General features: G+C 39.1%; 2 protein-coding genes across 2 annotated transcripts in view; one reads left to right on the top strand and one right to left on the bottom strand.

Annotated features, from left to right (window-relative positions):
* Nucleotides 1-14,027, bottom strand: part of eif3i (eukaryotic translation initiation factor 3, subunit I) — a 342,432-nt gene that overhangs the window by 275,875 nt on the left and 52,530 nt on the right. The window lies entirely within an intron of this gene.
* zgc:154055 (uncharacterized protein LOC556036 homolog) overlaps nucleotides 1-14,027 on the top strand; it is a 66,614-nt gene that overhangs the window by 20,254 nt on the left and 32,333 nt on the right. The window contains exons 2-4 of the mRNA XM_028819123.2: nucleotides 1,373-1,481; nucleotides 6,771-6,896; nucleotides 9,076-9,249. Of these exons, the coding sequence (XP_028674956.1) occupies nucleotides 1,373-1,481; nucleotides 6,771-6,896; nucleotides 9,076-9,249 (409 nt within the window). The remainder of the gene's footprint in view (nucleotides 1-1,372; nucleotides 1,482-6,770; nucleotides 6,897-9,075; nucleotides 9,250-14,027) is intronic.

Genomic DNA, 14,027 nt, shown 5'->3' with positions numbered 1-14,027 from the left:
GTTTCTTTTCCTTAATGAGCAGCCAAACAATAATGAGACACAACACAAGCCACCAAGTGACCAGCTAAACTGACAATAAAGAAAGGTGAAGGTCTCGTCATGTTGGTCTGCTCAGGTCACCAAAACATCTTGATGGTGGTCTTGGAAGAAACAGAAAATCGACAGTCTGCTGTGGCAGAATGAGAGCAACAACAAGTCATGATATTCAATAACAGCTTTAATTAACAGCAAGAATTGACTTACTCATTGAGAAACTGGTTGGAGTGAAACTGGCTGGATTTTGACAATCCAGTTTAGCTGGTCATCTGTTGGCTCGTTTTACATCTCATTTCTGTTTGGCTGCCATTTAATAAAGAAACAAATCCTTAAAAACAGGGCTATTAAAATAAAGGGAAAAGGAGTTAATTAGCAGTGAAAACTGCTTGTTGATTAGGAAAAGGGTTAGAATGAAAACCTGCAGCCACTGTGGCCCTCCAGGACTAGAGTTGGACACCCCTGTTTTAACTGCTCCGTATTAGCAATAAGCTGCAAATAACAAAGGAACCAGCAGTCGATTCTAAATTGTCCCTAGTGTGTGCTTGGTGTGTGGGTGTGTGTGTGTGTGTGTGCGCTGCGGTCGGCTGGTGCCCTGCCCGGGGTTTGTTCCTGCCTTGCGCCCTGTGTTGACTGGGATTGGCTCCAGCATACCCCCGTGACCCTGTGTTAGGTTGTAGCGGGTTGAACAAAGACTGACTGACTGAACAGCAGTTCTCCATCTAGCTTGTCTCCATTCATCATTCACTATTTGGTTTAATTAAGGAAACTGAAGAAAAAGTGAAGAATTGAATATTACTCATCAGTTTTAAGCTTCAAATCACTCAAATGATACATGTATCATTAGAAAGGAAAAGAAAAGCTATGATTTAAGAATGAATTGACATGGTAGAGTTAAACCAGAAACAAGCCATGAAATTAAATAAGATCTTTTATTAGTGAGGATTCACTTCAAATTAAGCAACTGGGTTGGAACAAAAACTTGTAGCCACTGCTGCTCTCCAGGATTGGAGCTCCTCACCCCTGGACTGTACAATTATATTTACACTGATGTCTACTGACAGCATCAGAATTGTTAATTATACCAAGATGCAGATTTTTGGCTGGTGCCTCTTACTCCTACAACTGATACAGAAACTGGCAGGGGTATTCACCCAAGCACTGGTAAGAGTTATGAAGAACCCAAGCCTCATAAAGGGTAAACCTCCTGTATACTGTTTATCTAAACTAAAATATTTTTAAAAATACAATTTAGATTCAATTGTTCATGACATATAAAGTCCAAGTTAGAGAAATATTTTAATAAAAACATGGTGTCTCTTTATTTGTTTTTGTTCAGATCCACAGGTTCTTATGGGACTATTACTATCAAATGTAAAGATCTTTGCATTTTTCAACTGGAGATTCCTGGTATGACAGAATGTTTAAACATCGCCAGCTCCATTGAGGTAACCGCATTGTGATTAGTCTTTTTCAGCAGCTTTTACATATGTCAACATTTAACCTTGGCTTCAACTAGACTAAGAGCAGAGCATTGTGCTGCACGTGTTTGAGCTACCCATAAGCATTGGCAAACATGTTGTATTGTGTCAACTTCTATCTGTTGCGGTTACTGCGTGATTTTCGAATTGCCTTTACTTTTTGATTTACCCTTGTAACAACAGCAGAAAATACAGTAAAGCCAGGATATACTGTACATATACCTATAGGAAGCTTATTGAGAATTAGCAGCAGTGTCAAAGCAGGATGTTGGTCTGGGACGCGTTTAGATTCAATGATTGGGTTTGCTACCCAAGTTATTTTTTCTGATGGCCAGATAATTTGGTATATTTTTCACTGACGTATTTCCATCTCTGACATCTTTTCTCTCCCTTCTTCTCATGCTGATCAACTCTTTTAGTGATGTTATAAAGCTGTTTGCCATTATTCAAGCTTAATTAAACAAAAATCATATTTCCAAAATCAAGTGCCTTTGCTCATGCTGTTGACATTATAAATATACGTGAAAAATACAGCATGCCTGTGTAACTTAGACACAGCTTATGAAGCCTGTGTGCATTATAGTATCAATTCTGCATTACCAATAGCAGCAAAAATATTCATAGCCAAGCAACACCTTGCATTTACAATACTGCACAGCTTTTACACTTAAAACTAATTATTCAACCGTTCAGGTAATTCTTAAGCAAACACAAAAGCATTAACTGACAAGGTACAATGTTCAGTAGCCATGTAAAAAGCTGTTTTAGCACAACAGGCTTTTTCAGCATACTACAACAAATGTATTTGTAAGAATCCATTTTTTAAATGTTACCAAAAAATTTTGCTCCATCTTCCAATACTGGTTCGAGAGAATTCATTTATCCATTAATAATGATGATGGACAAATTAATTTCTCTCTATTTATAAAATAATCCTGGGACGAGACTTTTTCAGAGAGATACTTTCATGTCCTACGAGAAGAGACTTTGTGCCAAGAGATTTTTTTTTTTTGTTCTTTATTTCGCCTTATACAGTTTCTTGTATTAGGAATTTGTTAGTTTTCGAATACCCCTTGGGGTCAAAGCCTAGTGGTCAACCATTGTACAGTGCCCCTGGAGCAATTACAGTTTAAGGGTCTTGCTCAAGGGCCCAGCAGAGTAGGATCTCTTTTGGCAGTGACGGGGTTTCGAACTGGCAACCTTCTGGATATCAGCACAGACGGGGGGGTTGGTGAGTGAAGCGAGCAGGGGGCAAAACCCCCTAGTATCCATTAATAATAATGATGAGCTATGGACAGTTGACATTTGTAAATTCTGATTTGCAAAGATAGGTAAATAGAATAAAATACAGTTAATTTTAGTCTCTTTGAGCAACATTAACAACTTACAACAGAGGCAGAGTGAAGCTTGTTGTTGTTTTATTTTAATATAGTGTCTGCAGTTCCACAATGTCGATTTTATCCTCCAGGACAATTACTATAATCTAATTACAATTCCTGTTAACAAGTTAGTGTAACACTTGACAGTTAAATTTCTGCTGGTCACACTACAGTTGCTGACTTAACTGGAATTTAGTTACTTGTGTTACGCATGTTTCTAAACAAATAATATGCACATTTTGTAAATGTTAGAATGGTAGACTTTCCAGAGGCACATATAGCTACCCAGTCTGTGTCCCTTGCCTATTTAGGTTTACAATTTTCTCACAGACGTGAAAAATATTGAATCTTACAAAGCTGCTCAACCTAACGGAAATGTGCTTATTTTACAACATTACATGATAATTTGTTTTACTTACTAATCAGATTGTGAGTTTTAGTTTGAAACATACGAGTTTTACAACACATTGGAAGAATATGTTGTCGCAAGAATAGACTGGAGCCATAAAAAGGTTTGGGGCTGCCACCCGTATATTATTTCCTGGTTGCGAAATTAGTTTAGAAGGTGTACAGTTGTGTACAGGTTTGAGTCCAAAACAGAACTGAAAACAGAGTTTGGGAACCCCTCTTAATTCTTTGGATTTTTGTTTATCATTGGCTGAGCTTTCAAACTAGCAACTTCCTTTTAATACAGTATATGACATGCCTTATGGAAACAGTAGTATTTCAGCAGTGACATTAAGTTTATTGAATTAACAGAAAATATGCAATATGCATCATAACAAAATTAGACAGGTGCATAAATTTGGGCACCCCAACAGAGATATTACATCAATACTTAGTTGAGCCTCCTTTTGCAAATATAACAGCCTCTAGACGCCTCTAATAGCCTTTGATGAGTGTCTGGATTCTGGATGGAGGTATTTTTGACCATTCATCCATACAAAATCTCTCCAGTTCAGTTAAATTTGATGGCTGCCGAGCATGGACAGCCTGCTTCAAATCATCCCATAGGTTTTCGATAATATTCAAGTCAGGGGACTGTGATGGCCATTTTACTTCTCCCTCTGCATGAATGCCTTTGTAGATTTCGAGCTGTGTTTTGGGTCATTGTCTTGTTGGAATATCCAACCCCTGCGTAACTTCAACTTTGTGACTGATGCTTGAACATTATCCTGAAGAATTTGTTGATATTGGGTTGAATTCATCTGACCCTCGACTTTAACAAGGGCCCCAGTCCCAGAAATAGCCCCACAGCTTGATGGAACCTCCACCAAATTCGACAGTAGGTAGCAGGTGTTTTTCTAGGAATGCGATGTTCTTCTTCCGCCATACAAAGTGCTTTTTGTTATGACCAAATAACTCAATTTTTGTCTCATCAGTCCAAAGCATTTTGTTCCAAAATGAATCTGGCTTGTCTAAATGAGCATTTGCATACAACAAGCGACTCTGTTTGTGGCGAGTGCAGAAAGGGCTTCTTTCTCATCACCCTGCCATACAGATGTTCTTTGTACAAATTGCACTGAATTGTAGAACGATGTACAGATACACCATCTGCAGCAAGATGTTCTTGCAGGTCTTTGGAGGTGATCTGTGGGTTGTCTATAACCATTCTCACAATCCTGCGCATATGCCGTTCCTGTATTTTTCTTGGCCTGCCAGACCTGGTTTTAACAGCAACTGTACCTATGGCCTTCCATTTGCTGATTACATTCCTTACAGTTGAAACTGACAATTTAAACCTCTGAGATAGCTTTTTGTAGCCTTCCCCTAAACCATGATACGCAACAATCTTTGTTTTCAGATCTTTGGAGTGTTGCTTTGAGGATCCCATGCTGTCACTCTTCAGAGGAGAGTCAAAGGGACGCACAACTTGCGATTGACCACCTTAAATACCTTTTCTCATGATTGGACACACCTGTCTATGAAGTTCAAGGCTTAACGAGCTAATCCATCCAATTTGGTATTGAAAGTAATCAGTATTGAGCAGTGACATGCATTCAAATCAGCAAAATTACAAGGGTACCCAAATTTTTGCACAGCCAGTTTTTCACATTTGATTTAAGTTCATACAACTAAAGACTGCTTCGCTAAAAATCTTTGTTTGGAAGACACCCCAATGCTCAGATGTTCCTAGGAAATGAAAGACACACCACTGTTATCTTTCTTGTTGAAAGTAGAGTAACTTATTATGCAGGCTGAGAGGGGTTCCTAAACTTTTTCATATGACTGTATTTCCACCTCTCCATGGTCTCCTCAACCTGCTCCATACTATCGCTACAGATCACAGTTTCATCAGCAAACATCATAGTCATATATTTAGTGTTTCTTTTCAAGCCATTCTGTGACTTCGTCATTATGACACTAGCTGGATGTTACAGGCATGGTCAGGAGGCTCATGGCCACAATGCCAGTTTTCAGTCCAAGTTTGTGAATATATCCCCTAAGACAATCTAGCATCTTCTAATCTTGTGATCTCCCTTTTTTAACACCTTTTTGCAAGTCCTTTTATAACTTTGATTTTTGCTAAGTGATTTTTGATTCCTCTGAAAGTACGACTTGGTTTCCTGGTCATGAGCCTAGCGTGTATTTTGACTGTGTATTATATCCTGGTCCTATGCTTTAGTTGTTTAAATGCTAAATTCACATTCATTGGTATTGGTTATTTCCTCTTTTTTAAAATTCTGAAAGGAATTTGGTAGGTATTCATGTGGGTTTAGAGAGTAATAAGTAATGTGATTTATGTTTTCAGGAAGTAATGAGTTAAGTTATCCTGTTACAATTTGAAAGAAGTAATAAACAATCTATAATGGATGACTTTAGTTTCTACCCCAACTTCCCATGACCCAGCAAACTTGGTCAAGCTTATTCAAACGATTTGAACGTGATCATCAGTAGGCTTTGCGCCCGAGGAACCAAGTTACCCGAACTATTCTATAACATTTCAGTAATTATTTACCACTCTGATGCTGATTTTTCTGATCTTAAAATAGATCATTATAATAGCAATTGACAAGAAGAATTCATAATTAATTGCAGAATTACAGTATTTGAGGAATCCTCTAGAATGCCTCTCTCTTGCACGATTTGGCTCAAAAACTAATCAGCACATCATCATCTCATAACAGTCTTAAGTTTCGAGCCATCCTCAAGAAACTGTGTCACACAGACACAAACACACACAGAGACAGACACACACCCATCATTGAGATATCGATGCTTTCAGTATCAGGGTCCCAAAAAACATTGAGATCCGTCGAATACCGGAGATTGAAATTTTTGACGGATCTAAAGCAAATAGTCGGTAGATTATAGTGGGGGAGGACACAAAGCAAAACTGGACAGACAAAGAAAGGACAACAGAATCTAAGCCACTACCATTCATTTCATACATTAGCTAGTACAGGTGGTCTCAGTGTTTTGCCGAATGCTGGTGAAAACTGTAAAAGTCCCTTGATTCAAAGCTCTGAATTTTTCTCTTCCTCTGGAGAGTGATTCTGGATCATGCATGTAATACTATTTCACAAATGCAGACTTTTCAATCATACATACTGACAGTATATACTGACTCATAACAGGTCATTCCAGATCTGCCAATTCACCCATGCAGCTTTGGAATATAGGCAGTAAACCAGATGACCAACTGCATAATGAGACCAAGTAGGCTAGGTTTCAAACCCAGTTCCCCAACATTAGGAGGCAGCCACACTGCTATATCATTATCTCTCTTGCTATCTTTTCCCCTTTTTTCTCATAACCCTGTTGCCACCCATACAACACCCCACAGACTGAAAATTTTTGGGACTGTGATTCAGATAGCTTCATCTAGTATTGTCATCCGTTGTCCTTTTTCATTTTAATTTTCTTCTTCCTCTAGGCCTTGTCAGCGCTGGAGTCAGTGACTGAGTTGTATCCATTCTTCTACAGGCCGGAGACAATGAAAATAGAACAAAAAATACCCCAGGACTCCTCAGAAGAACTCTTTGGCCAGATAGCTCACCATGTAATTTTATTTTTTCTGCTGATCTAGTCATACCTGATTTTATCAATTAAGTTCATTTCTCTCTTGATTGGGTTTAGTTTTTCATTAAGTGTGTTTTGTATTTTACTATTTCTTTTTTTCACCTGCGAGAATTTAAAAACTGTCTACAGGAGAAATTATATCAAATTAGCTTTTATGTAGGTTAGCAAGCCTGACAAAGTTAATTACCTCGTGTCACTTTTAAAATGTCTTACGTTTTTGTGTGAACAATATTTTGGAGCTTTCATAATAAATACATTATCAGTGTTTCTCAACCAAAAGTGGGTCATGGGCCACCACCGGAGGGTCTTAAGTTTCTGTTGTTTATAATGGTAGTGAGTCGCTACAATGATTTTGCTCATTGAAAACCAGTAGTGTTGATTGGTGAAATTCGCCAAAATGTGTTTTGCAGTGGATATGATGTGTTCACCTGGTGACCTTATTCACCAAATATTTTCTGGGAAATACTCTGTGAAGCCGTCTTAGGTTAGCCTTTTTTCCCAGCACCCCTTGTTTTGCAAGGCCAAACTACAGTGTGAAATTTTTTTTTTATTCAACATAACAATGTTAACCATTCTTTAATTCATTTTTTAAAACCACTTATTCCAGTATAAGATTATGAAAGGATGGTTTCAAGATTGGAACCAAATTTTTTTTTTTTGTTCTTTATTTCGCCTTATACAATTTGTTAGTTTTCGCATACCCCTTCGGGTCAGAGCGCAGGATCAGCTATGGTACAGCGCCCCTGGAGCAATTACAGGTTAAGGGTCTTGCTCAAGGGCCCAGCAGAGTAGAATCTCTTTTGGCAGTGAGGGGAATTTGAACCGGCAACCTTCTGGATACCAGCGCAGATCCTTAGCCTCAGAGCCACCACTCTGCCCCAATGGTCCCAATCCATCACATGGGACATTCATGCACACCCATTTAACAATTGAAAGTCACCAATCAGTCCAAGCTGCATGTCTTTTCAACGTGAGAGGTAACTGGGGTAGTCAGAGAAAGCCCCCCCCTGGACAAGTAGAAAGGTTCAAACTCCCAACAGACATTGGTAAAGCCAGCATTGAACCACAGTCCCTAGAGCTGTGAAGCAGCTTCATCAAAAGTACAGTAAAATGAATCGCTACACAAATACTTATAGATGTATAAAGTTCATAGTCATCACTAATATACGACACTAACAAATGTTTAGAGTGTTAATGAAACAAGCATAATTATTGTAAACATTAGATTAATAGCAATTTAAAGGAATGTGGTTTATATTCATTGCCTAGAAAAATTATAATCATGTTTTTATGGAGAATGGAGATACAATCTTTCTGATAGAATGGGCGTCAATGGAGGCAAGACTCTTGACCAATGAATGAGGGGAGAGATGGGCCTTCAATTCCAAAGCTTGAACCTCTGTGAATGTGTTTCCACTGTTTTAATTTTATTTTGGTAGTGCTTATAATAACAACATTTTTAGCTGAAAATTGGGGGCATGCATTTGAATGATTTGACACATGAATTATGCGACCTGAGTAATGTGAGATTTTTTTCATGGACATTTTTATTGTTTGTGCTATGGTCCCTTGTTAGTCTTCACAGATGTCTATTCTATCAGAATGATTATTATCCCTGTTCTCCACTAAAACATGAGATTAATTTTTTGTTCTTGGCTTTCACTAGAAACCACATGGGGTAAGCAACATATAAAACAATACCATTTTTGTTTGGGGCTTTTCTTTAAAGGCATAGTCAGCACATGTTTTGGATATGGGAAACTGAATTACCCACAGAAAATTCAAACAAACTCCTTCACAAAAAATAATTGTTTAATGTTTAATTAATTGCTTTTAAAAGGTAGAACAACATAACAAAGACATATATGTTGCATAGGTACAATATTTAATATAAACAGAAATGAAACTGAAACAATGTTGAAAAAAGGATTAACAAATATTTTATATACTTATAATGTTAATATATTAACCCCATTTAAATACAGTATAGCTATATGCAATTTCCCAGGTTTTGCTCTTGTCCTTTACCCAACACTGCTGCAAAACTCATTGGCAAAAAAGCAGTTTCTAAATTTGTATAAATGGAGGAATTGGTGTAAAAGAGGAGAAGAAATGTGCAGTCCTAGAAAATGACTGTTGATACATTTTGGTTTCTTTAGGCAGACAAGTGGAGGCTGAGCTCCGTAAATAAAGATTTCTCAGTGTGTCCAACATACCCTGAAGCAGTCATTGTGCCAAAACAGATTTCTGATGAAGTGCTGATGGCTGCAGCCAAATTCCGACAGGGAGGAAGATTTCCTGTTCTCAGCTACTATCACAAAAAAACGGGCAAGGTAAGTAGGGGAGCAGAAGTGTCTTCTGTAATGTGGGAGAATATTGTGCTCTGTCACTGCTCTATACGTTAGCTGACTGGGTGAATAAATACATGTTGGATGTAAATAGCTGATTGTGAAGACACCGTATAAACGCTTTGTATATTTCTGATTTCTGACCTTTACAGAGCATTTGTGGTCCCTAATATATAAAAAAAAATCTATACCCACTATTGAGTATTCATGCTTTTTGAAATAGGTAGTCATGTTATGAAAATCCAATATACAGTATGTGAAATACCCTGTGGTAATTGGGAGGTCCCATTATTCTTTCATTGCTGACTGAACCCTGAAATATTACTCTGGTTCTGTAAAATATACAATTATATCATTATAAAAAGAAATCCATCCATCCATCCATTTTCCAACCCGCTGAATCCGAACACAGGGTCACGGGGGTCTGCTGGAGCCAATCCCAGCCAACACAGGGCACAAGGCAGGGAACCAATCCTGGGCAGGGTGCCAACCCACCGCAGGACACACACAAACACACCCACACACCAAGCACACACTAGGGCCAATTTAGGATCGCCAATCCACCTAACCGGCATGTCTTTGGACTGTGGGAGGAAACCGGAGCGCCCGGAGGAAACCCACGCAGACACGGGGAGAACATGCAAACTCCACGCAGGGAGGACCCGGGAAGCGAACCCGGGTCCCCAGGTCTCCCAACTGCGAGGCAGCAGCGCTATAAAAAGAAATGAATATCTTAAATAGTTATTTCAATCATATGTGGGTACAGAATCTGCAAATTAAACCTATGCTTCTTTGTACTACAGTCCAACATCACATAAAATGGTCACTTTTTGTGACACACGCACAGAAGCCACCAGTTTTGTCACTGTAGCACTGCAGGTACTTGCTCAAACAGTAGTGAAGAATTTCATTTGAAATGTCATCATTTGAGACATTTTTGTTGTTATGTGTAATTTTTAAGTAAACTTACATGTTAGTAGCAGAGAAATGTATTGTGTTTTCTTAGTTTTGGAGAAGAGTTAGGTTAAACATCATTAACTTCACCCTGCCACAGACCAGTTTTGCAGTTCTAGTTAGTTAAAAGCACATTAGTGTGCAATGAGGGATTATCTAATACATAGGTTCTTAAACTAATGAGTCATATGTTTTCTGATTTTACGTTTCACAGAGTCTTAATTCACAATTTTAATCAGTGGGAAAGGGCCACTTATGGTTTGCGGACTGTCTTGTGGTGGGTCACTGCGTGAAAATGGCACTGCTCCACTTTGATCCCCTTCAATGGGATGACATTTGGCAGCAATTCTTGAAGTGGAACCAACTGGTCAACAGGGATTCTTAAAGGGGGAACTTGATGACTGTTGGCACCCATTTATGAAGGGTCAAAGAGGGACAAAACTCCAGGTTGATAGTCTGTGAGCGCTTATGGGTCTCAAAAACACAAAAAAGGCAAATTTGGATCCCAAAAAAGATATGCAATTGCATATTTTTAACTTTTATTTTCAGATATCGCCCACAATTTTTATTTTGAGTCCTAAAGGTTCATTACGTTCCCACAGACCCCCTTCAAAATAAAGCTTTTATGTTCAGGTTGATGTTTATCTAGCATGCACATGGTATTTTTATCATTTCTCTCGAGGTTCTCTAACTGTCCTGACTTATCTGAGTGAATCACAACCTCTTTGTTTATAAAAGTCATGCCTACCTTGTGACCTGAAAACAATCTTTCCTTACAGAAGCAACAGCAGGAATGCAGAGTATGTCCTAAATATTCTTATGGTAATAGATTTCTCATGGTACTGACCATGTGAGGAGGAATCCTGTCTGACTATCAGATCAAGACATTTGGATTGCCAGGACTGAGGGTCTTCAGAAATGCTCAGCAATGCCACTTGATTTTTTGTTTGTTTGTTTTTTTAATTGGATTGGTATTATTGGCTTAACATGTTGTTTTATGGTTGCCTGAATATAGAGCATATGTTGGTAAAATAGTTGTGTTTTGAGCAGAATATAAAGATTAAAATGTTCATATCTGACAAAAAGTGGCAATTTAAACATACCAGAATACAGGTGTTAAGACAATGGGGCGTAGTTAGCTCAACGACAGTCCTGCAAAATCATACAAGAACCTCACAACTTTCATGGACACAGGCTGTTTTCAGAGGGAAGAACTCTGTCTGTAGCACCTGAGTGCTAACAATTGCATACTGCCGTGGAATGTTTCACTTGCTAGACAGCAGTCTCTTTATTCAGTCTTAAAATTAATAAAATATGTCATAATAAAACTCTGACATTAGAAAAATATTCTTGCACACAAGACATTAAATTGAAAAGCAGATAGATAGATAGATAGATAGATAGATAGATAGATAGATAGATAGATAGATAGATAGATAGATAGATAGATAGATAGATAGATAGATAGATAGAATACAGGGCCATTGCCTTTAACATCTAAAGCTGCAGTTTAAAATGTTTGTCCCTCCCTGTCAGCTTAGCCTTTTTTGCTGCAGCCATTTAAGAGAAATTTTACCTGCAATGCATGTCATAGAACGTACAACATTAGTTAACTAGCTATTGGTCTTATAGTCATATTGGTGCTAATCTATAAAGCAAAAATAAAAGTGTTTTTAATAATGTTGTGAAATTACAACCTTTTATGTTTGTCTCTTAACTTCTCTTTCTTTATTTCCTAAAAAGGTTTCACATGGCTTTGACCTTTTCATAATCAATTATGATGGTGTTCACTGTAATAAATTTGATTTGGCTATTTTAATGGATGCATTAACAAGGCTAAATCAACGAGTGATTCTTAACTCCCTGCCCCATCGATCATGTTTGGCTAAAGAATAAACGAGCTCAATATGCTATGAACATAGTTCTCAGTACTTTTCATTGAGTTATCTATTTGATTTTAATTTAGGCAAAACAACAGGCTTTGTACTGTGTATCTTCTGCTGGGGTATTATTCCATGTATTTGTGTGTGTCCTTACATACTTGCCTGCATTTTGTTAAGTGTCGATTCACTGACTTGTACTGTATAGTGAGACAGTTTAATAAAATAACTCCTTAACAGCAAGACAGCGGGGATCTCCTCTGGTTAGCAGACAGCAACAGATATTGGAAATAATGGAGAATAGTGAATGTATAGAAGTGCCATTTGGATGTGATCAGTCGCCCTTAATCATATAGAACATTGTATTTTAAAATTTGTTTTTTTTTCATGCGACCCATTCTTGCTCTTCTTAGTGCCATCACTGCCCAGTCCATGACAACCTTTATACCCCCTTCAAGAATCGGCACCGATATTCATAAGCGAAGGTTGCAGGGGTTTCCCCTTTGAGAATCGCTGCCGACAATCATAGCGGAGCAATGGCGAATATGAACCATATGCGATTCTTTACCATTAAATACAACTGTGAGTCACAGCCCTGCACAACCCAACGGCGGTAACTCATAGTTTAAGAAATGCTGATTTAGAACATTATACATTTGTGATGATAACAGGCCATTCAGCCCAGCAAGTTTACCAGTCTTATAAGTATACCAGCTGAACCCACACTAAGACTAGTAGTGCCTACAATACAGAAGTACAGAGATAACTTTAGAATGCACTTGTGATGGACACATTGGACTAAAATACCAGCTGTATCAGAACACTAGCTGTACCTTGTGGCTGCACCCACATAGTAATGAAATAGGACAAAATCAATAGACGTTGGCACTATATTTGATCGTGTTCAGCTTTGATGGGAGAGTGTTCCCCACATGGGGAGAAAAGCACATGGCCGTGATATCTCTGGCAATTAGCAGCTACCCTCTAGAACACATGGAGCTCTTATCCCTCTCTCAAAAACTTCAAACGTTAATCCTTAACAATCTGTACATGATAATGTCTGTTGAACAAACAGGTATCGCTTGCTAAGCGGAGGCAAGGTGCACTCCAACATGTGGCAAGATGCAGACCAACTCAAACAGAGGCTGTCGAGTGAATGAGGAAGGCCCCGCCCCCCTGCTCTCGGCCCACAGTCACTCTCTTGGATTTGCATAAATAAAGCGGTATCACAAGCGAACTATGGTACTTAGCAGGATGAGAGAAGTCACAAAATCATCTGGAAAGTTCAAGCAAATTATAGAAAACAACCAGATCTAAATTTGTTAAGTAATTCTCTTGTGAAAAGCGGACAGACAGTGTGAGAAATAGCCCGGACACAGACAGACGGACACCATGTTAAAGTCCACCACATGTTTATTTACACTATATATAAAGTCCATTGAGTGCACAACCCAGTGCTGCAGCACCAATCACCCCAACAGTCCAGGCCTCTGTCCACAATATGCCTTCAGGCCGCCTCCTTCTCTCCTCTATCTCTATCTCTATCTCTCTCAGACCTCGTCCTCTTCCATCCGACTCCAGCCTTGATTGAAGGGAGGCGGCCCCTTTTATAGTTACCCGGATGTGCTCCAGGTGGTTCCCGGCAATCTTCCGCTGACACGCCCCTGTGTGGCGGAAGTGCCGGCTGTCTCTCCGGAAGCACTCCGGGTGTCTCTTTTCTTCTTCCCCCCAGCACTTCCTGGTGTGGCGGAAGTGCTAGGGTCCAAGCCCTGTACCCATGGCCCCCAATATAACCAGGGAAGTCGCCCCCTCATGGTCCGGAGGAGGCATGAGCCCTCCTCCTGTCCTCCTGGGCGTCCCGGCTGGGTACCACCCCCAGCCGCGTGCCACAACAGACATACAGACAGAACGCGCTTGGACCACGAAATG

The sequence above is a fragment of the Erpetoichthys calabaricus genome, chromosome 14 (genome assembly GCF_900747795.2).
Source record: "Erpetoichthys calabaricus chromosome 14, fErpCal1.3, whole genome shotgun sequence".
In the NCBI taxonomy this organism is placed as follows: Eukaryota; Metazoa; Chordata; class Cladistia; order Polypteriformes; family Polypteridae; genus Erpetoichthys; species Erpetoichthys calabaricus.
This window is presented reverse-complemented; position numbering and strand designations above follow the sequence as displayed.